This window comes from Anguilla rostrata, chromosome 14 (assembly GCF_018555375.3).
Source record: "Anguilla rostrata isolate EN2019 chromosome 14, ASM1855537v3, whole genome shotgun sequence".
NCBI classification, from domain to species: Eukaryota; Metazoa; Chordata; class Actinopteri; order Anguilliformes; family Anguillidae; genus Anguilla; species Anguilla rostrata.
Window position 1 is genome coordinate 31290057 of NC_057946.1, and position 22809 is coordinate 31312865.

At 51.0% G+C, this 22809-nt stretch overlaps 1 protein-coding gene across 4 annotated transcripts in view; it reads left to right on the forward strand.

The window, feature by feature from the left end:
- Nucleotides 1–22097, forward strand: part of mcc (MCC regulator of WNT signaling pathway) — an 89691-nt gene extending 67594 nt beyond the window's left edge. For all 4 annotated transcript variants that reach the window (XM_064307965.1, XM_064307966.1, XM_064307969.1 and 1 more), the window contains 8 exons: nucleotides 772–912; nucleotides 3617–3717; nucleotides 4435–4618; nucleotides 9387–9621; nucleotides 12380–12571; nucleotides 16650–16747; nucleotides 16990–17112; nucleotides 18750–22097. In XM_064307965.1, coding sequence (XP_064164035.1) covers nucleotides 772–912; nucleotides 3617–3717; nucleotides 4435–4618; nucleotides 9387–9621; nucleotides 12380–12571; nucleotides 16650–16747; nucleotides 16990–17112; nucleotides 18750–18930 — 1255 coding nt within the window. In that variant the 3' untranslated portion in view covers nucleotides 18931–22097. The remainder of the gene's footprint in view (nucleotides 1–771; nucleotides 913–3616; nucleotides 3718–4434; nucleotides 4619–9386; nucleotides 9622–12379; nucleotides 12572–16649; nucleotides 16748–16989; nucleotides 17113–18749) is intronic.
- Nucleotides 22098–22809: the final 712 nt, after the last annotated feature.

The following is a 22809-nucleotide window of genomic DNA, read 5'->3' on the forward strand; positions in this document are numbered from 1 at the left end:
AGAGTTTTTTTTAAGCCAGGGTTTGGAATTTATGTTTGCTTCCCCCCCCCCCCCCCCCCTCTCAAAAGTGTTCTATTTGAAGTCAGAACCAAGTCAAGGGAAATTATGGTCTTCACTGCTAATCATGGACTTACACGGGGATTTAACTGCACAGCAGGCATTACGAGGGGAAGCGTTTGATACAGCGCTTCACAGATCTCCGTTAGGCGAAAACCGGAGGCAGAATTTTGTAGCTTTCCCAAATGCGGATTGAACTTTTAAACTTGAACTACGAGAATGCCTCAGAGTTTCTCTGCTCTCGCGGTGGCTAGGGAGAAGACGTGGTCTGTGGTTCTGCATACAATGCAGTTTTAAGATGCAGATGAATGCGGAGGAATAAGTGCGGTCTGCGTGCGGTCTATGTGCGGTCTGCGTGTGGTCTGCGTGCGGTCTGCATGTAGTCTGCGTGCGGTCTTGCGTGCAGTCTGCGTGCGGTCTGCGTGTAGTCTGTGTGCGGTCTGCCTGTGGTCTGCATGCGGTCTGCGTGCGGTCTGCGTGCGGTCTGCGTGCGGTCTGCGTGTGGTCTGCGTGCGGTCTGCCTGTGGTCTGCATGCGGTCTGCGTGAGGTCTGCGTGAGGTCTGCGTGTGGTCTGCGTGTGGTCTGCGTGCGGTCTGCGTGTGGTCTGTGTGTGGTCTGTGTGCGGTCTGTGTGCGGTCTGCGTGTGGTCTGTGTGTGGTCTGTGTGTGTCGGGTTGCTGGTCTTCTGACCGGCGCTGGTTGTTGTCGTTGCAGCCGCATCGAGCACCTGAAGTCGCAGAACGACCTGCTGACCATCACGCTGGAGGAGTGCAAGAACAACGCCGAGAGAATGAGCATGCTGGTGGGGAAGTACGAGTCCAACGCCACCGCCCTGCGGCTCGCCCTGCAGTACAGGTCAGAGCCCCGCCCCCTTCTGCTGCTCACGCCCCGCCCGCCTGCTGCTCATGCCCCGCCCACCTCCTGCTGCTCACGCCCCGCCCACCTCCCTGCTGCTCACGCCCCGCCCACCTCCTGCTGCTCAAACCCCGCCCGCCTCCCACTGCTCAAGCCCTGCCCACCTCCCCCTGCTCAAGCCCCGCCCACCTCCTGCTGCTCAAACCCGCCCGCCTCCCACTGCAAAAGCCCCGCCCACCTTCCACTGCTCAAACCCCGCCCACCTCCCACTGCTCAACCCGCCCCTCCCACTGCTCAAGCCCGCCCACCTCCCACTGCTCAAGCCCCGCCCACTCCCACTGCTCAAGCCGCCCACCTCCCACTGCTCAAGCCCCGCCCCTCCCACTGCTCAAACCCCGCCCACCTCCCACTGCTCAAACCCCGCCCACCTCCCACTGCTCAAGCCCCGCCCACCTCCCACTGCTCAAGCCCCGCCCACCTCCCACTGCTCAAGCCCCGCCCACCTCCTGCTGCTCAAACCCCGCCCGCCTCCACCTGGCTGTTCACGTTATTCAGCCAGCAAGACCCTCAAAACAGCTGATCACGTGCCTGCTCCAGTTCAGTGGAGACGCAGATTTCACTCGTTTACTAACCGAAATGCACGCAGCCCCACCCGGCACAGGTGTGTCATCGCGTCTGACCGCACCAGGGTGAAGAGAAATACCAGCCCTCACGCACCAACCTGCCCGATTCCCCCAGCCTCCATCTGCCACGACATGCCAAACGGTTCAGTGAGCGTGACCGTGCCGCGGTTCAGGGTTCAGCCTTTTCACCGCTCTGCTCTCTCTCTCTCTCTCTCTCTCTCCCCCTCTCCCTCTCTTTCTCTCTATCACTCTTTCCCTCCCTCCCTCTCTCTCCCCCCTCTCTCTCTATCACTCTTTCCCTCTCTCTCTCTCTCTGTCTCCAGCTCCCTCTCTCTCCCAGCGTCTCTCTCCCTCTCACTCGCTTCCCCCTCACTCTCCCTCTCTCCCTATCTCTCTCTTTCTCCCCCCTTCTCTCTCTCTCTCTGGAGAAAAGCGTTTTGAAATGAGGAAAACCTGGGAGAGAAGAAAAAAAAAAACATCATCTGTTGATGATTCCCCCCTCTCTCCCCCTCTGCAATCAGAAACTCAATTTTTAAGCGAGATTGCTTTCCCCCCCCGACCTCCCATAGCTGTGACACTGCCCCCTCCCCGCCTGGGCCCCCCCCAGCCGAAATTCCCTCAGAGGTGGTAATGGAGTGCGTGGCCCCGCCGCCTCGTTAGGGGGCTCTTATAATTATAATTAGGCTTCATTCACTGGGGTCGACGGCCTCCTCGTGAGACGCCGTTCTTGGGAAAGCGATTAGCATTCCGTTAGCGTGGCCCGTCTCGTCCGCGGGCCAGCGAGCGTTCGTTGGGCGCTCCTTTCCCAGATAAGACGGGGTCTGGACGCCGCTGACGGCGGTAATGAAGCAGAACGTTTCCGTCTGAGAGAGAGCCGAAGCGCTCACCCGCCACCATGCCGCCGTTTCCGCCGCGCTCCGTAAGCGAAGCTCGTTAGCCGCTACGGAACGGTGTTGTCGGAAAGGCGGCGAAGGCGTAAAATAAAACGGGCGCGGCTTTCCGCTCGTCGTCGAGGTCGGTGTGTGTGGGGGGGGGGGGGTCGTCGTGTCCCCGTGTTGCCGTGGCTGCATGGCGATTTGGGGCGGGGCTTGGTTATCTGCGGAATGATTCGTTCGTGTCATTTTTTATCCGTTGGCCCGTCAGAGGTTACCTCACCTGTCCGTCTGCAGGGGACTCCACCCCCTTAATGGGGCTGTCATTTGTGTTAGGGGAGTGGGGGGGATTGTGATGGAGTTTCGTCCAGAGCGATTCTGATGTTGGGGAGATTGATAGACCCAGGCGCTGGAGCGAGAGGAGATTATTTTTCGTTTGTGGGACGGCCGCTCGCGACTGCGGCAGGCTCCGGTAAAAGAATACGAGGAAGAATTGACTTTACTCACCGAATGAGGCCCTTGTGTTTGGAAACAGCCACGGGGGAGAGAAACAGGTGCGTTTCGGTTGAAGAATTGGACGCCGTGTTTGCCGCACAGCGGCTCGTCTCCACGGCAGCAGTGGTTCTGCAGAAACTCTGGCGTGTCAGACGGTCATCCCCTCTCCTCTGCTGCTGCTCGACCAGTCTCAGCTTGTCGCGGACTGGAGCCGAGATCTCCAAACAAACACGCGCACCTTTCTGTGTTCGCACGCCAGTAACACCGCCCCCGCCTTGGGCTGTCATTCCACAGCGGAGAGAGAGCAGTCATCAGAGCCCCGCCCCCTGCGCCCTGCCTAAGCCCCGCCCCCTGTGCCCTGCCTAAGCCCCGCCCCCTATACCCTGCCACCCCCAAACCTATCCCTTATAGTCCCACTGATTGCCTTTTCTAATTCGTAATGGAAGTTTGATAACACAAGTTCAATCTGTGGAAAATGTTGCAGAACTCAGTGGAGGCTGAGAGTGTGTAAGTGAATCGGAGTGAGTGAATCGGAGCAAGTGAATCAGTGCGAGTGAGTCAGTGCGAGTGAATCGGAGCGAGTGAGTCAGTGCGAGTGAATCGGAGCGAGTGAATCAGTGCGAGTGAATCGGAGCGAGTGAATCGGAGCGAGTGAATCGGAGCGAGTGAATCAGAGCGCGAGTGCTGAATCGCCCCTCCCGCTCTCTCTCACAGTGAGCAGTGCATCGAGGCGTACGAGCTGCTGCTTGCCCTGGCGGAGAGCGAGCAGAGTCTGGTGCTGGGCCAGTTCCGGGCAGCGGGGGTGGGGACCGTGGGTAAGTACCCGCCCACCCGACACGGACACGCCCCCCCAGGGCCGCGCGGCGCTCTCTAATCAGCGCTGGCTTGTCTCTGAGCACGATGACCGATGGGTGAACCCGCATCAGGACACCACCATCAAAAGAGGGCGAAGAAAACAAACGACCCACCAACCCACCCGCACGCACACCCGCACGCACACACGCAGTCCTCCAGGCTGCTGAACATCCGTCAGCAGCATCGCGGGACAACAGAGCCGCTGGCCACGCCCTCTAGCTGTAGCACTTGTGTTTCTGTAGCTGTTTTTCCAGCTCTGGTTTCTCAAAGGCTGGACTTGCTAAATGCATAGACAGCAATCTTTCACTGGGTCTCGTCTTGGCTCGCTGTGTCTCACTGGGCCTCATTTGTGTCTCATTGGGGCTCTTTTTAAAAAATGTTTTTAATGATTCTCATTTGTGTCTCTTGTCTCTTATTTTGTCTTGCTGTTTCTCATTTACATCTCATTTGCTCCAACTGTGCTTCATTGTGTCTCATTGGGTCTGATTTTGTCTTGCTGTGGCTCATTTGTGTCTCCTTGGCTCTTACTTTGTCTTGCTGTTTCTCATATTTCTCAACTAGATACAACAATTTATGTTTTGTTGCATCTAGTTGTGTCCCGTTCCATTTTGCTGTGTCTCAGTGCATCTGTGTGTTGGGTATGTTGAGTGACCCCTGACCCTTTTGCTTGGCCCCAGGGGACCAGGGGGGTGACGAGAGCATCACGCAGATCCTGAAGCGGGCCCACGACTGCCGCAAGGCGGCGGAGAACGCGGCCAAAGACCTGCTGACGCGCCTGGACGGGAGCTGTGGGGCCGCCTTCGCCGTCACCGGCTGCAGTGTGCAGCCCTGGGAGAGCCTGTCCTCCAACAGCCACACCAGGTGTGTGTGTGTGTGTGTGTGTGAGAGAGAGTGTGTGTGTGAGAGAGAGAGAGAGAGTGTGAGTGTGTGTGTGTGTGAGAGAGAGAGAGTGTGTGTGTGTGTGTGTGTGTGTGCGTGTGTGTGTGTGTGTGGGTGTGCGCATCAGCTTCCTGTTGTGCTCAGGGCTGTGTGTCTGTGTGTGCGTGTGGGTTGTGCTCAGGGCTGTGTGTCTGTGTGAGAGAAAGTGTGTGTGTGTGTGTGTGTGTGTGTGTGTGTGTGTGCGTGTGTTGTCTTCCTGTTGTGCTCAGCTTCCTGTTGTGCTCAGGGCTGTGTGTCTGTGTGTGCGTGTGGGCTGTGTGTCTGTGTGTGCGTGTGGGCTGTGTGTCTGTGTGTGCGTGTGGGCTGTGTGTCTGTGTGTGCGTGTGGGCTGTGTGTCTGTGTGTGCGTGTGGGCTGTGTGTCTGTGTGTGCGTGTGGGCTGTGCTCAGGGCTGTGTGTCTGTGTATGTGTGTGTGTGTGTGTGTGTGCGTGTGGGCTGTGCTCAGGGCTGTGTGTCTGTGTGTGCGTGTGGGCTGTGCTCAGGGCTGTGTGTCTGTGTATGTGTGTGTGTGTGTGTGTGTGCGTGTGGGCTGTGCTCAGGGCTGTGTGTGTGTGTGTGCGTGTGGGCTGTGCTCAGGGCTGTGTGTCTGTGTGTGCGTGTGGGCTGTGCTCAGGGCTGTGTGTCTGTGTTCAGGTTAGCAGGACATTTACATTCACATCAGAGGCTGCTGAGTGGCAGAATGGAGCCGCCGTGTGGGTGAATGCGCCAGCTCTCCTGTAGCGCTCATATCTTATGAGGACGCTGTGAAAGTGCTCTGATCCACAAGGCCCATGCAGACTGAAATGCTGCTTGTGCAGTAATTCGCTGTGGGAGTATGAACATGCACAAGCTTCACTCTTTATTTCAGTGAAACCCCGTTAACCAGCCATCGTCATGTAACTGCAGGACTCACAAGCTTTTCAATGCACTGCAGCTTTTGCTACATCTCAACTGCGCACACTCTTCCGCGAAAGCAGAGATGTGCTCATTTCTGCAATATTATGTGAATGGAGCTCAGTAGTTCAGCTGCGATTCTGGAATTTTTTTGTACATGTTTTTTTTCGAGATTGTGTCTGAATTGCAGTCATCTGTGACAGCTAAAACCCTGTGCGAACCCTCCCCCCCCTGGGGAGGGGGGACCAAGCCGAAATCCGCCCCAGGTGCGAGCGTCGTCTCAGTGAAAGACGCGGTCGTTCTGCGCCGCGGAGAGCAGGCGTCTGTCAGAGCGAGGGGGGGAAATGTAACAGCTGGAGATGACCAGGTGCGGAGAGATTGTGGTCGAGGGGCACGGTGTAATTCTTTTCCCTGGTGAACTGAGAGTCGGGGGGGGGGGGTGGTGGAGCGTGTTGCTGTTTAAAATGGCTCTGTGATTGGATGGTGCTCTTTGGATGAGGGGTGAATTGATCCACATGCCAGTCTGCTTTTTGAAAAGGTGCAGAATCTCACGCTGCTCATCTCGAACCGATTTTCAGAATGGGATGCTGGGAAATTTGAGTTGCTCTCTGTGAGAAACAAGGCTTGCTTGATAAACCAGTGGGACATTGGTTCTGCCAATGGTACGTAATCTTGTATAATAAGGCTGGGGTTCCAGTCTTTCCCGAAAAGGGCCGGTGTGGGTGCAGGTTTTGTTTTAGCCCTGCACTAAGACACCTGACTCTACTTACCACAGCCTTGATTGAGGACTATGGTTAGGTACTGTATAGCTGAATTAGTTGCTGGCCTAAATAGAAAACCTGAACCGAGTCCAGCAGGTTTAGTTGAATGAGTGGGTGATTGAGTGAGTGGTTCAGTGAGCGATTGAGCGAGTGAATGATTGCGTGGGTGAGTGCGTGATTGAGTGAGTAGTTAATGGATTGAGTGAATGAGTGAGTTGGTAAGTGCGTGATTGAGTGAGTGCTTGAGGGATTTAGTGAGTGATTGAGTGAGCGATTGAGTGCGACATAGCTCAGGAGGTAAGACCGATTGTCTGGCAGTCGGAGGGTTGCCGGTTCAAACCCCGCCCTGGGCATGTCGAAGTGTCCTTGAGCAAGACACCTAACCCCTAACTGCTCTGGAGAATGAGAGGCATCAATTGTAAAGCGCTTTGGATAAAAGCGCTATATAAATGCAGTCCATTTACCATTTACCATTTGAGTGAGTGGGTGAGTGAGTTGTCATACATCAGGAGGTGAAATTCTTTTCAGGATTGTGCTCCTTCTTGGATTTAGTTTCAAGGTGGTCCACCGTTTTGTGGCACCTTCATTCCCAGTTGTCAGTCTCCTCAGTGTTGGTGGAATAGTCTCTTCCTGGTGCACCTATCTCTCTGTCAGGAGTGTCTCTTTTATTTGCTGAGTGAGACAGATCTGGGGATATTGTCATTGTAATTAGTCTGCCCATTGAAAGGCAGCCAGTTTAATTTGGAGCGATTTTTCACGCTCTATCTCTCCCTGCTCATAACCTCCACAGGACAAGCTACACTGTGTGTGGGTGTGTGGGTGTGTGGTGTGTGTGTCTGTGTGTGCATTGTCTGTGTGTGTGACTGGGTGTGTGTGGTGTCTGTATGTGTGTGGGTGTGTGTGTATGGTGTATATGTATATGTGTGTGTGTGTGTGTGTGTGTGTGTGTGTGTGCATTGTCTGTGTGTGTGACTGGGTGTGTGTGGTGTCTGTATGTGTGTGGGTGAGTGTAGTGTGTGTGTATGGTGTATATATGTGTGTGTGTGTGTGTGTGTAATGTGCGTGGGTGTGTGTAGTGTGTGTGTGTGTGTGTGTGTGTGTAATGTGTGTGTGTGTGTGTGTGTAGTGTGTGTCTGTGTGTGTGCGTGTGTGTGTGTGCGTGTGTGTAATGTGTGTGTGCGCACACATGCCCGCGCAGATCGAGACCCTACTGAAAATGTCTGGGATTAAAGTTAATCACTGGAATGCTTCCGTTAGATAACGCAGGAAGCCAGGCCTGCATCTCATTCTCCACTGCATTGTTCTAGACGGCCTCGGGCGCATAAACACAGCCGGGCGTACAGTCACATTCGTTTGTGCTGCGCATAATTGAGTGTCTGCTTGTCGGTTGTTTTTGCGCGGTTCCGTTTGAAGGTCACCCCCCCCCCCCCGCGCTTTTTTCAGAAACCTCCTCGTTTCACTTGGGTCTGGTTTCTCGGCTGGAACGAGCCCGAAAGAGAAAGCGCTTCGCTTCCTGTCTGTCTCGGGGCCGTCGTCTCGATGCACCGCACCGTGTCGAACGTCTTATTCTCTCAAGTGTGTTTGGAGAGGTTTATTGTCTTCCCCTCGTTAAACCTGTCATTAATTAGAGCTTGCTGCAGGTGCTTGTTAAATGATAAACATGTTCTGAGGCAGGGTGTTAAAGTGTTTAGTGGGACATGGTGAGGATTTTTCATCCATTATTGAAGGCATACTTTATGTGAGTGAAGACTTGGCTACAGGCAGTGACGGTCCCTCAACCAGAAACCGAAAGCATTTCCTCCGAACCTCACGCTCATTAAATCATGACTGCCCAACTCTCCCAAGCTTAGGCTGACCGTTTTCTCAGTGCTTCCCCTTGTGGTTTTATCGCTAAGTCTGGAGATTACTACAGGATTGTGGCAGTATTGTGAGGACGTGTGTTATCCAGCAGGGTTGTGAGAACGTGTGAATCATCAGCAGGGTTGTGAGGTTGTGTTTTATCCAGCAGGGTTGTGAGGACGCGTGCATTATCTGGCAGGGTTGTGAGGGATGTGTCCATTAACCAGCAGGGTTGTGAGAACGTGTGAATCATCAGCAGGGTTGTGAGGTTGTGTTTTATCCAGCAGGTTTGTGAGGATGTGAGCATTACTCACACTAGCCTAGTTAGTGTAATCACAGGGCTGGTGTATGAGGTAACACAAGCACAAGCATGGGGACCAAGGTTGACATGATGCATTAACCCCTAAGCACCCACCCCCACCCCAATGTTTCTCTCCCTCTCTCCCTCCCATTCTTTTTCTTTTTCTCTTAGCCTTTCATTATCTCATGCCCTTCCCCAAATCTCTTCTTATCCCTTCGCCTCCTTATCTCTCTCTCTCTCTCTCTGTGACCCCCTCCCCCCCACCCCAGTCTGTGGAAGATCACTTGCTTTTCTGGAACATTCTCAGGAAGCACTTAACCCTTCTGTCCTCTCCGGTTGCCAGGAGCTCTGGGCCGGGTGGGAGGGCAAAGATCAAACGCTGCTGATGCCCCCACTGATTGGTCGGCCTCTTAATGCACCGGAGGGAACAGCGGCCTCAACCCCCCCTGCCTCCCCCCCCCCCCAACCCCCACCCTCATTAGCTGACCTCATCCATTACCCTCCTCCATGCGTCTGAATTAGCTGACCGGAGACTTGTGGGAGCGTGGTGCTTTACCGTGTCGTCCAGCAGGCAAACCGCGTCTTTGCTTAGCGGAAAGCTGCTTTGTTCTCCAGGCGTGTTCACCAAAGAACGCAGCACCGAACTGTTCTCATCTTGCTTGGACTGGATTGTTGGCCCCGGGTGGTGTCTTGATGAAAGTGGTTTGGTGCTCTGCGCTGGAATACCTGCACGGGGTCTCCCCGTGTCCCATACGCAGGGAGATGAGTGGTGTGTGTGTGTGTGTGTGTGTGTGTGTGTGTGTGTGTGTGCACACGTGTGTGTGTGTGTGTGTGTGTGTGTGTGTGCACACGTGCATGTGTGTGTGAGATCACAGGTGTCTAACCAGACCGCACTCACATGCGTTTGTTTCCACAGCACCACCAGCTCCACAGCGAGCAGCTGCGACACGGACTTCAGCAAGGAGGACGAGCAGCGGCTGAAGGACTACGTCCAGCAGCTGCGGAACGACCGCGCGGCGGTCAAGCTGACCATGCTGGACCTGGAGAGCGTGCACATCGACCCGCTCAGCTACGACGTCAAGCCGCGCGGCGACTCGCAGCGGCTGGACCTGGAGAACGCCGTGCTCATGCAGGAGCTGATGGCCATGAAGGCAAGCGCACCGGGGCGTGGTGTAGACCGAACTGGGGCGTGGTGTAGACTGAACTGGGGCGTGGTGTAGACCGAACTGGGGAGTGGTGTAGACCGAACTGGGGCGTGGTGTAGACCGAACTGGGGCGTGGTGTAGACCGAACTGGGGCGTGGTGTAGACCGAACTGGGGCGTGGTGTAGACCGAACTGGGGCGTGGTGTAGACCGAACTGGGGCGTGGTGTAGACCGAACTGGGGCGTGGTGTAGACCGAACTGGGGGTGACGGGGTGTAGACTGAACTGGGGCGTGGTGTAGACAGAACTGGGGCGTGGTGTAGACCGAACTGGGGCGTGGTGTAGACTGAACTGGGGCGTGGTGTAGACTGAACTGGGGAGTGGTGTAGACAGAACTGGGCGTGGTGTAGACGAACTGGGCTGGGTGACTGAACTGGGGCGTGGTGTAGACGAACTGGGGAGTGGTGTAGACTGAACTGGGGAGTGGTGTAGACAGAACTGGGGCGTGGTATAGACAGAACTAGGGCATGGTGTAGACTGAACTGGGGCATGGTGTAGACTTAACTGGGGAGTGATGTAGACCGAACTGGGGAGTGGTGTAGACTAAACTGGGGCGTGGTGTAGACCAAACTGGGGCATGGTGTAGACCGAACAGGACCGGGGTGAGGTGTAGGCTGAACGGCACCGCAGCAACAGAATACTCGTGGTGCCCTTGGACAATAGTCACCGCCCAGCTGCATCCGATATATGCTGTCTGGAATGGGGTGAATGCTCCAGGAACAGCTGCCAAAAGTTAGGCAAGGGAAACGGCTGGCCTCGGGGGGGAAGCGCTGAATCATGCATAATTCATATATACATGAATGTATGAGTAATGCGTGAATCTGAACCAAGATGGAGGAGGAACAGGCCTGTAGTGCAGTGAGAGAGGCTGTGTGGTTCTGGACATTCTCTGAGTCAAATTCACATTCGCATCCTGCCCAAAATTCACTGTGTCAGCATCACACTGCAGCTCAGTAGTTTCAGTTTGGGAATGCAAAATGCTCGATTTGCAGATTTTAATACCTTTGGGAGTTTTGCCCTCTTTTATATTAAAAATTAAATATAAGAAATAATAAGGCTCTTTTTCATATACTTGTAAAGCTGTTTTTTTAAAGTCTGAAATGAAGCGTTTGTCATTACAATGAATCGGCACTGTTAAGTGACTTGGATTCAGTTTCATAATTACTTTAATTTGATCAGATAAATTGGGTTACACAGGATTCGTACAAACTATGCATCATATTTAGCCTGTTAAAAGCAAGTGGATATGCTTGAGTATCCAGTAGACATTTTCAGTCTTAATGTTTGGTAGACGTTAAGTAAATGTTGCAGGAGGCAAGATCTTGTGATCTTGTAATTGTGTATCTTGTAAGACTCAGCTGATTGCAGTGTTTTGTGGGGCCCATTTTAAAACCGAACTTCCTAGAAAGTGGAGATTATATTCAGACACAGATTCCTGCGTCTTCTCTCTTAATCAGAACGAACCCCTCTACCTCGATGGGTGCCCTTAGAGGAGGTGTGTTCAGTGTTCACCCATCTTCTGCAAAGGAGACGAGAGCTGACCCACCTCCACCGTAATGAATGGAGAGAGCTGTGTGCAAAGACCCAGACTGGGATTGGGTTAACTCCCTATGCAGAGTATTAACACATTCAAGGTTAGGGTACATATGGAGCCAAGATGGACACGAGGTCAAAGAGTGATTTGATATGTCTGATTGAGTGGTCATGTACATGCGTGCTGAGAGTGGTCAGGTATGTGTGTGTTGAGAGTGGTCACGTATGTGCGTGTTGAGAGTGGTCAGGTATGTGCGTGTTGAGAGTGGTCACGTATGTGCGTGTTGAGAGTGGTCAGGTATGTGCGTGCTGAGAGTGAACACGTATGTGCGTGTTGAGTGGTCAGGTATGTGCGTGTTGAGAGTGGTCACGTATGTGTGTGTTGCGTGTTCTGCGCTCCGTGTGTTTTGTTGTGAATGTTGTATGAGTGTTCTTGTGCTGCAAAGGCCCAATACTGCAAAGTTTGCAAAGAAAACGGTTATTGAAAAGATTTCTTAATAATAAAGATTTTTTTGTATCCTTTATGGTGTCTCATTGGGTCTGAGCTGTTGTTAAATTTTTTATTTTTTTAATGAGATCTAGGCTTTGTGCTGTAGGGTCTGTTAGACTTTCTGTGTTGTGTAAGGTCAGTAATATATGTATATGTGTGTGTGTATGTGTGTTTGTGTTTGTGTATGGGTGTGTGTGTGTGTGTTTTAAAGGTCAGTAAAATGTGTGTGTCAGGAGTAATGTGGATAAGAATGCTGGAGTGAATTGTGCTCAGATTGAGATGGTGTGTTGTGAAGGGGCTCGGTCAGGTGGCCTTGGTCTTGGCTGTTCACGGGCACTGTTGGTGTTCCAGTGCTTGCCTCATCGATCCAGAGAAAGGTGAACGGGCTGTCGATGATGTCACCGCGGTCATTTATTTTCAGAGTGGCTGCTTAAGTAGCGTGGGTGTTGGGTTTTTTAAACAGTCCTTTGATGTATTTATGGTTTACAATGAAAGACAGTCATTTAAAGGCTGTGTTTGTGGTGCAGTGCGTTTAGTGTTTGTGGTGCAGTGAAAGGGGTGGGTATAGGCCATGTGATTGACTGTGTGATTGGGTGAACTGGTGCAATCGGGCTGCGTGACTGGGTGAACCTGTGTGTTGGGGACGTGTGATTGGCTGACCCTGGCTCCTCCCTGTGGCGCAGGAGGAGATGGCGGAGCTGAAGGCGCAGCTGTACCTGCTGGAGAAGGAGAAGAAGGCGGTGGAGCTGAAGCTGAGCACGCACGAGGCCCAGGAGCAGGCCTACCTGGTGCACATCGAGCACCTCAAATCCGAGGTGGAGGAGCACCAGGAGCAGCGCATGCGATCGCTGGGCTCCACAGGCTCCAGCGGGAAGGTAGGCCTCAGCCCCGCCCCCACACCTGCTTCTGCCCCGCCCACACCCAACTACCCCTAATCCTAACCCGAACCCAGCCCAGCCCACAACCACACCAGCCCCGCCCACACCTGCATCAGCCCCACCCACAACCACACCAGCCCCGCACACAACCACCTCAGCCCTGCCCAAAATGCCTCAGCCCCACCCACAGCTCCATCAGCCCCACCCACAACCACCTCAGCCCTGCCCAAAATGCCTCAGCCCCACCCACAGCTCCATCAGCCCCACCCACAACCACCTCAGCCCTGCCCCACTTAGATTCTGCCCCACGCACACTGTTAGCCCCGCCCGCACCCCTGCATTTTTTTAAATTTTTGCTTGCATTTAATGGTGAGTAGAAGGTAAGGACAAGGGTTGATGGAATCGAGGCTTGTGTGTGTGTGCCTTTAAATCGGTACTCCGGTTCCTGTGCTGTGAGACGGCACTTTTGCAATGCCCCATGGGAAATCCCGCCCCAGTCAGCACAGCGCCAGCCGCTCTCTCGTGCTTTTGCTAAACCCGCCACCCGGAAGGCCAGTTAAATTTGCTGGATTGGTTGAAGTCATTTAGTGGTTGCCATAGTAACGAGTGAATCAGGATTATATCAACCCTGTTTATGGTGGAGCTACTACATGCTGTCAATCACAGACTCGTTGGAACAAATGAAACAAAAGTTTTTTTTTGCCCTTCCCCACAAAACCCACCGATTGGCTCAGACTGGCGAGTCACTGATTGCGGTGTCTGCCTGTGTTCCTTCCCACTGCACTCCAGGACCGGGCTTTGAGATGGCGGGTTTCAGTAAGGAAACCCGGCGGGTTAGTTCTGTCCTGCGCTGGGGCGTACGTCTGTCCCCGGGGGAATTTGCAAAGAAAGGGCTGTAAAGTACCCCCCCCACACACCAAATACTAAAGGTGCTCCCTGAGCTTTGCTATAAGATCGAGCTTGGCGTTCGGAACAATCAGTGATACTGATTGACGCGGGGCGGCGAGGCGGTGAGGCATCGATTCGGGCGTTACCGTTACTCACGAGCGCGGCGCGGACGCACAAATTACGAAAGAGAACCCAGTCGGCGTCAGACCTGCCGTAAACATGGGCGCTGCTTTTCTGTTCATTCAGTTATTTCTTTATATACGTCCTTTTTGAGCTGAAAAGAGGCCTCCTGGTTCACAGCGGAAGTGGCGTGTTGCTCTGACCCTTTCTGGCCAGTTGCTGGTGATGTGGCCTGCGAGTGAGAGCCTGTGAGGTGTTTCTTAACGAATGAAAGTGTCGGGCGTTTGCCGAACGTCTGTGTCTGTTAGTGAGGAGCGAATACGAGGAGCTTCGCCCCGCTCTGGGATTCGGGGTCCTCTGTTCCCCCCGTCCCAGACGGAAGCGGGACGACTCCGGAAAAGCCGCGCTCTTATTTCAGAAACCCGACACCACCTCCCTCCTCTCCTCCTCCTCCTCCTTCGCCTCCTCCTGCATCTCCTCGCAGCTTTCTTTCCTGAGCCTCTCCCTCCATCCAGACCCACCAAAACGAATCACTGCAGAGCCCAGCCTCCATCCCAGCCCCAGCCATCCGGGCGACCTCTCTTAGGGAAGAGCCTCCAGGCCCCACCCTGTCCAACCTGGCAACCTTTCTTAAAGGAAGAGACTCGAGTCCCAGCCTGGCCAACCTGGCAACCTTTCTTAAAGGAATAACCTCCAGTCCCACCCTGTCCAACCTGTCTACCTTTCTTAGGGAAGAGCCTCCAGTCCCACCCTGGCCAACCTGGCAACCTTTCTTAAAGGAAGAGCTTTGAGTCTCAGCCCTGCCACCCTGGCAAGTTTCCTCCCCCGCCCCCAGCGAAACCCCACGAGCAGTTTGATGGGGCTTGGCACAAATTGATCTTGCGTAAATCCCGATAACATGGTGGCTGCATCTCCCTCTCTGCATCCTTTCTTTTTCTTTAGTTTTTTCCCTCCTTCCATGATGTAGCTGATAAATGCCCCCCCCCATCACCCCCCGCAGCTTGGCTTTGATCCCCGGAAGAGGCTCAGTCTCTGTTGCTATGAACACGAAAATCTCCAACTGTCAGTCTAAGCTGATTGAGGCGTAGATATCAAGCAATTTGGCCTGCCCCCCCACCTCCACCCCACCCCCTGGGGCAATCCTCCTCTCCTGCTTCAGATCTTTATGGCTTTTTGTAAATGCTTAAACAGCCTGTGTGATTACATCATTTACAGCGTGTCTGTCGATAACACCGACACACACCCCGCACACACACACCCACACCCATGCCACACACCACACACCTCCACACGCGCACACCACACACACACACACACACACACCTCCCCACACACACACACACACACACGCGCCGCCACACCCCACACACCACATGCCCACACACACCACACACCACACACACACACCACACGCACACACACAACACACATACACACACCACCTCCCCCACCGACACACACAACAACACACTCCCCCACACCCACACACACCGCACACCACAACCCACACCCACACACAACACAGCACACACACACACACACTCCCCAACACACAACACTCCCCACCCACACACAACCCACCAAGACCACCACGTTTGTATTGCTATACTTGTGAGGACTTCCCATTGACTTACATTCATTCCGTAACCTCTAACCCTAACCCCAACCACTACATGCCTAACCTTAACCCTAACCTTAACCTAACCCTAACCCTAACCCTAAGTCCTAACCCTACAACAGCCTCTTGAACTTGTGGGGACCAGCAAAAAGTCCCCACCTTGCGTAGTTTTCCTCATCTTTCTGTCCTTGTGGGGACATTTGGTTCTCACAAAGATAGTAAAACATGCCCACACACACACCCCACACGCAAACACACACACACGCACCCCACACAAGCACAAACACACACACACCCCATCCTCGATTGTAAAAGGTGCTTCTCTTAAAATCCGTCCAATATTTTTTGTAACCGTAGAAACTGACTGTGGTTGTATCGTCCACTTCATATTTTTGGGTAAAAGGCCCCCCTCACCCCCCTCCCCCTCCCCCCCACTCAGTGTTAGGTCATCACACTTTGTCAGGGCTGATGGTGAGAGCCATTTATCATGCTGAGGGCATAATATCCATGCATGTGTTTCACTGAACTATGAAGGTTAGTCATCGTCTTGAAAGATCTACAGGATTTTTTTTTTTTTTTATCATCTAAAGCATTTTGGTTTAAAGTTACTAAAGTGTTTCAGATGCTTACTTGACCTAGTTCTATTGGGAAACCAGTTTCTGTTTCAGTTCTTTCTCTTTTCTAACACTGAACACAGGAGATAATTATTTGTTTCACAGAGCGTCCTTTATAGAATTCACATAATTCCGCAGCCGAACTCAGACTGTACTTGAAAAGAAATTAAACATCGTATGTTATTGATTTGACAGCATCCCTGTTTTAAGTTTTTTTTTTTTGTTGAATGGATCACTGCACAGAATTTGGGGGTGGGGAAAATAGCTACTTAGTGCCACCTTGTGGAAACGATATGCTACTAATTGTGTAGAGCAATTCTGACTGCTGGCTGTATTGTAAGACTTTGTGTATTGTGATGAGGGGTGGTGTGGATTTGGCATGTTATTGATTTGGTGGTGCTTCAAAGGGAAAGGAGGTGTGTATCGTGTCCTTGTCGTACGGACATTCTGGTGAATCTGGTGGAGGTGGGAGGTTGAGTGAGGCCTGGCTGCTTTCAGGCTCGAGTCATGACTGAAACCAGCTGTGAGTTCCTGAGCCTCCATGGTGACACATTATGTCTGACCCCCCCCCCGAAGAGAAGACAAGGTTCCAAGAAGTCTGTTTCTAAGACGGTTTCAGGAAATTGACGCAGAGACGCTGTGACACTCATTCCGTTAATTCTGGCCTGGCTCTGAGGATGTTACATTCACAAGTGTGCTGTTGCTGTCGTAAGCTGTTCCAGCTCCTCGATGTGTTGTTTTATTCACCGGGCGCATGCAGCGATTGGGTTATTCTCCTGAACTGTCGCAGGCTGATTTGTGACCTTTGTCATCGATGTGTTGTTTTTCTCACCAGGATGGCGGAGACGGCGGGTCGCCCGCTGTCACGCTGGCTGACCTGAGAACGCACAGCGACAGCGACCTGGCGGCGGAGCTCACCAGCGCACTACGGCGGTAAGCCCTCCCGACCGCTGCCGCTTCCCGGTCTCACCGCGTTTCCTTTTGTGCGTGTGTGCGTGCGTGCGTGTGTGTGTGTCGTCTTTCTGAATTATTTCCTTGCTCTGTGTGTATGCATGTGTGTGTGTGTGCTTGTGTGTCTGTCTGTATTTATGATTTCCTTGCTCTGTGTGTGTGTGTGTGTCCGTGTGCTTGTGTGCGTGCGTGTGTGCGTGCGTGTGCGTGTGTGTGCGTCTCAGAGAGAAGAAGCTGAAGAGTCGGGTACAGGAGCTGGTTGCTGCGCTGGAGAGGCTCACCAAGAGCAGCGAGGTCCGGCACCAGCAGTCCGCCGAGTTCGTCAACGACCTGAAGAGAGCGAACAGGTGAGCCGCTGTCCCGGCACCACCAAAAACACGCCCCAAACCTCCCCAAAAACATGCCCCAAACCTCCCCAAAACGCCCCAAAACCTCCCCAAAACCTCACCAAAAACACGCCCCAAACCTCCCCAAAATGCCATGCGTTGGGAATTTGTGTGTTAAAGTACCGGCAAATTCTGCCCACTAGTGGGCACTTGTGGGAACTGCAGTCTCCTCAGTCAGTCAGTAATTCTTAGAAAGACTCCCACTCCCCCTTGTGAATTATGTGCGCTCTGCAATAGCACAGTGTAATGGACTGTATTTCTCTCGTGATTGGACGACAGCATTTGACTGATGGCACTTTCCTTATTGGCACCAGTTGTTTTTTTTTCCAGGCTGTGGTTTTTCCATGTAAATTTATGGCCCTTTTTTGAGGGGTGGGGGGGGCGCAGAGTCGATGGGTGGGTCCTTGATTAGCTGAGTGCGTTCACAGAGCAAACTGACGCTCGTAAAGCAGAATGAGGAATGGCATCCGCGGCCAGATTGACTGCCATCTTAATCCCATCAGACCTTTATCCCCCCCTTTGGGGATGGGCCCCAACCGCCTTACAGGTCCACCAACCAATCCAGTTTCATTACATATCTGTTGATCCCATTAGAGTCCCTTCTTTCAGAACGCTGGCAAGATGGCTGCAGATCTGCTGCCCGGCGATAAAAGCCAGGTTTCGTATCCTTGTATGGAGACGCTCGGTCGACGCTCGGTCTGCTTAGCGCTGGACTCGGTTTATACTCAGCCCGGTTCACACCCAGTCTGGGTGACGCTCAGTCCAGTTCACAGCCGTTTTTGGTGCTGCTCAGTCTGGTTAATGCTGAGCCCAGTTGGCGCATTGGCGCAGGTGACGCTGTGGCAGTATGACCCGTTTCTTTGTGCGTCTGGTTGCAGGGGTGGGGAAGGGGCCCCCGTACCTCGTTTTTGGATTTCATGCCAAATTCTGCTTGTGCTTATTTAGTCAGGCCAAAGATGTACACGATCTAACGTTTGTGTTGAATTTAGTGGTCCAAAACACAAAAGCAAGTCCACATCTGAATGGTTGAAAAGAAACAAATTAAAAGTTTTGGAGTGGCCTAGTCAAAGTCCTGACTTGAACACAGAGATGCTGTGGCGGACCTGAAACAAGCAGTCATGATTAAAAACCTACCAATCTGAATTAAAGCAGTTCCGCAAAGACGAGTGGGCTAAAATTCCTCCACAGTGAGATGAAAGACTGATATCAAAAATGCGTTTTTGTGTTTACCTAGGTTCCCTTTGTCTGATACATTTTGTCTAAAGATCTGAAACAATTCAGTGTGGCTAATGAGCAAAAATAAATACGAAATCAGAAAGGGAGGAAATACTTTTGTACAGTAGTGTAAATGATTGAAGCTTTGCTAATTGAATAAAGTTCAGCTTATTGAATAAATGTTAGCTAATTGAATAAGATTAGCTAATTGAATGAAGATTTGCTAATTGAATAGTATTAGCTCATTGAGGGTAGTAATTAGGGTAGCTCAGGGGTAATTGGTGGAGGCAGAAACCTGCGCCTAAACGAGGCAGTGACCCGTGCAGGGGGAACCCCGCCCCCTTCTGATCTAACGGCGGTGAACCTGGGCCCTCCTCCCGCAGCAACCTGGTGGCGGCGTACGAGAAGGCCAAGAAGAAGCACCAGAACAAGCTGAAGAAGCTGGAGTCCCAGATGATGGCGATGGTGGAGCGGCACGACACGCAGGTGCGCATGCTGAAGCAGCGAATCGCGCTGCTGGAGGAGGAGAACTCCCGACCCCACACCAATGAGACCTCGCTCTGAGCCTCGGGGGGCGGGGCTACGGACCCGCGGCGGGGAGAACGTCCCGCCTCCGCAGAGCGCCCATGGAGACGGAGGGGCGGCTCGCGCCACAGGAAGTGACCTCATCGCGTCTCTCCTCCCACAGGGCTTTGTGCTTCAGGTTTTTCCGCTGTGACGGCGCACGACCACAAGGGGGCGCCCTCCCCTGCGCTACCCCCTCCCACAGTCCGTCAAGGACACACACACGCACAGTTTTGCTCAGCTTCTCCAACTGAAAGTATTGCATCACTTCCTGGAGAGATTAGGACTAGTACAGTAGCACACACATCTCTGGGTGGCTTTGGAGTTTGAGTGACAGCTGCCAGTCATTGCTGGAGACTAATATTAACCTCATTTATTCATCTCTGATCTGTTTCTCTGAAGACTGCAGGTTGAGTATTTTCCTATTGTAGGAAGTGCTGACTGGTAAATGGACCTTTGGAATGTTCTGGTAAATATACAGCTGTACCCCCCCCCCCCCCAATCCTTTTCATTATTTTCCACCTATCATTTACTACTTCAGTATGCATAACCTTACTTTAGTTTCCTTTCCATTTGAAGTGTTGACTGCAGTATGTTTTTAAACCCGTTTTTTAATCCGATTCCTGTTGGGAAACGTCGGAGTTTGGCACCCGCACCCACACCCGCACCCGCACCCGCGGTCCCCTCGGCTCATACGGGCTCCTCTGGTCCCGTTTTTTGGACTTCTGGCTGTTATTTCTTTCCACGTGGAGTGGAGAAGGATCTCTGTTCTCACTGCAGTAATGGCTGCCGGTGGGTCTCTCCACATCTGTACGTGTTCCGTTTTTAGGATTTTATTTACGTGGTGCCTGGCATGCCCCATGGATCAGTCCTAGGGTTCAGCTGCTGTTCATCCTACTCAAAGTCCATTACTTGGGGCTGTCTGCATGCATGAAGTGGGGTGGAGTCAAAAAAAAACCTGGGATCAGCCAATCGGTGTCAGTTCATTAGCATACCTAGCAGTAACTGGCACTACAGAAACAGCTGTTGCCGTCAATCGGTTGGATCACATCCTCTCTACGTCTCCATGGAGATTTCCGTTTATTTTGGGTCTCTTGCTCTGGGTAGGTGTTATGATTATTGCTCTGGATTTCATATTGTGGATTTTCATATTCATATTCTCCCTGGACACCCAGCTCTACTCGGTAACCAGGCAATGTGTTGAAGATGAGGTTGGAAAAGAGCTTGGCCTTAATGACAGGGTTGGCTTTTCAGTTTTCAACAGAACTAAGTGTCTTTAACTACTCAAACTCAGCAATACGAAGCTAATGGTTTTCCTGAAACCTGAGCACCTTTTCAATTCAATAAAAACAATAAATTTAAAATGTTAACTTTGCTTCGCAAAACAAAATTAAGTAGAATGATTGATAACAGGATTATGTAAGCAAACAGATCGGTTATTATTGCATATAGGAACAGCTTATCTTACAAAACACCAGACCAACCTTAACAGTGTAAATACATTTTGAATGTAGCATTGATTTATTTTTCAGATGAAATATGCAAAAAAAAAACATTATTACTATGTATATGTGGTTATTACAGTGGCTTATCTGCGAATAGGTGAAAAATTTCCCAGCCGAAACTGTGAAGAGGTTTGTATTTTCAGTAAAAACACAGTACCTCCTTAAAACAGAATGATAAATTATCATAAAACAGCAATTCTGGGGAATTTTATACCAGTTAAGTCAGATAATCAGTATTAAAAACAGTATGTATTGCACACAGAATGTGTATATATGATTAGGTTATAGACATAATAAACAAAAAGTACAAGAGCAATGTGACTAAAATGATTTTCCTGAAGGTAAACGTTACCAGTCCTTCGGCTCCAGCGGACTGTGGTAGCATGGTGGGTCTGTGACATCATATAATGACATCATCATCGCTGGTGACATAACTGTTATAAAGTACCATTATGTTTCTGATTTTTTTTTTTTTTTTTTTTGCCGACTAAGCCTAATCATTTCCTTTTTTGTGCACACGCACCTGTTGTCTTTAGCCAGCTTCTATCTGTTTCACTGATCATATAACTTGCCTGTCTTTTGATCCTGGCCGACATGAACCAGGTTCTGACCAATCAGACACTTCTGCTGTCCTGTACCCCAAGGAACACGGTCTTAAATTCCCAGTGCCATTTTGAATGCTGCATCGATCGTTGCTCTTTTCCTATGTTCTCGTGCGGTGCATTTCATCATCTTACTTCTTGTTTAATTTGTGAGCGTTTACGAATGAAGCCATCCTTCGTGAAAAGGTTTTGACAGTTATAGTATCCGCACCCTAAGGAGCATGTAAATTTGATGGTTAAGAGGATTAATAAAATTCTCTTCATCTTAGAACTTCCTTAAATAATCTGATGCTTTTTAACGGGAGCTCTGAACTTGCATCCAGGTTTTATTGTAGCCTAAAAAAATAAAAAAGACAAACCCTCATCTAATACAGAAGTATTTGGCAGTTCAAAGATTGTTTCTTATTGATTGGATTAAAAATAACTATTTTGTATTGTATTGTATTGTATTGATTGTATTCTGGAGCTGTGAGTATTGAGGTGGTAATTAGCTCTCTTGTAGCTTTTTACCAAGCGGTTTTCACAGTGGCAAGGAGCCCTATTGAAACCCCCCAACCAACGCAGCATGGCCATGTAGGCATGGGCGCACACTGACATCCACGACCAGAAGCTCAGCCACGTGCCTACAAGTCGACCTCCACCTAATATCAAAAGATATAGCCTAGAAGTTTGCTTCCTTAAGAGTCCTTTACCTGTAGCCTGCAGCCGTTGGTGTAAATGGAGCCAGCACATCACCGCTTGGTTCCTCTGGCCAGTTCTGAGCTCTTTAGTATTAATCCCACGTTATGCTCTTTCGCAGAAACATTGCCGCCTCATTGATCCAGTGAATGAGGAGAATTGTAATACGTGCAATTCCTGTTGCCATGATCCTGTTTTTTTTTTCCCCTTCCCCTGGGAGGGAGGTGAGGAGAGAAGATGAGGGAGGGGGGCGGTGGTTTGGTGACTTTACCTAAATTGCACAGATCTGTTTTTGAATCAAATCTTTGCAATCATTTTTTTTTTATTTTAATACAGAATGTATTTGTTTATATAATATTGAAATAAACTGATTTCAAAAGAAGGGGTTGTCCAAAAGTGTGTGCCGTATGTATGTTTTAGCTTCAGAAGTTTTGTATTTGTCTGAGTGTCTGTACCTCTGTGTCTGTGTGTGCGCGCGTGCGTGCAAGTGTGTGCGTGCGTGCGTGTTTGTGTGCTTGTGTGTTTCTCATGTTGAGAGAATGTGTTCTTCCTGGTGCTTCAGTGTTATGGCACTGACATGAGAATGTTAGCCCAGTGAATGTGTCCCTGTGCTTTGATTTAGTGACATTAGGTTTGGCTAAATAGGAAAATGTATACTTGATGGCCATTCCTTTTGATAAAATAATTTGAAATGAAGTCAGAATGTCCAAACAGGACTAATTTGGGACTTTGAGTAGGTGGGTCAAAATCTTAGGAAACACAGAAAAGAACCCAATGGCCTTATATGTAGTGTCACTGGTCCAGTGGAGACGACACAATGAGCCGATGAAAGGCATTAATATTCAAGGGGAGGAACATAAGATTAAGATCATAAGATCGCATTATATGCAGACGATGTGCTGCTATACTTAGAAGAATCCACCCTCTCATTTTCAGAATTAATGATGTTTCCCAAAGGGGGTTTGGCAGTTATATACTGAATACCCAAAAGACTCAAGTTTTAACTTTCAATTATTAACCTTTAAATTATTAATTATAAACCTTAAGCAAATTGTTTAAAAATAAAATTGATGGAAACTATAACCCCCGTTATG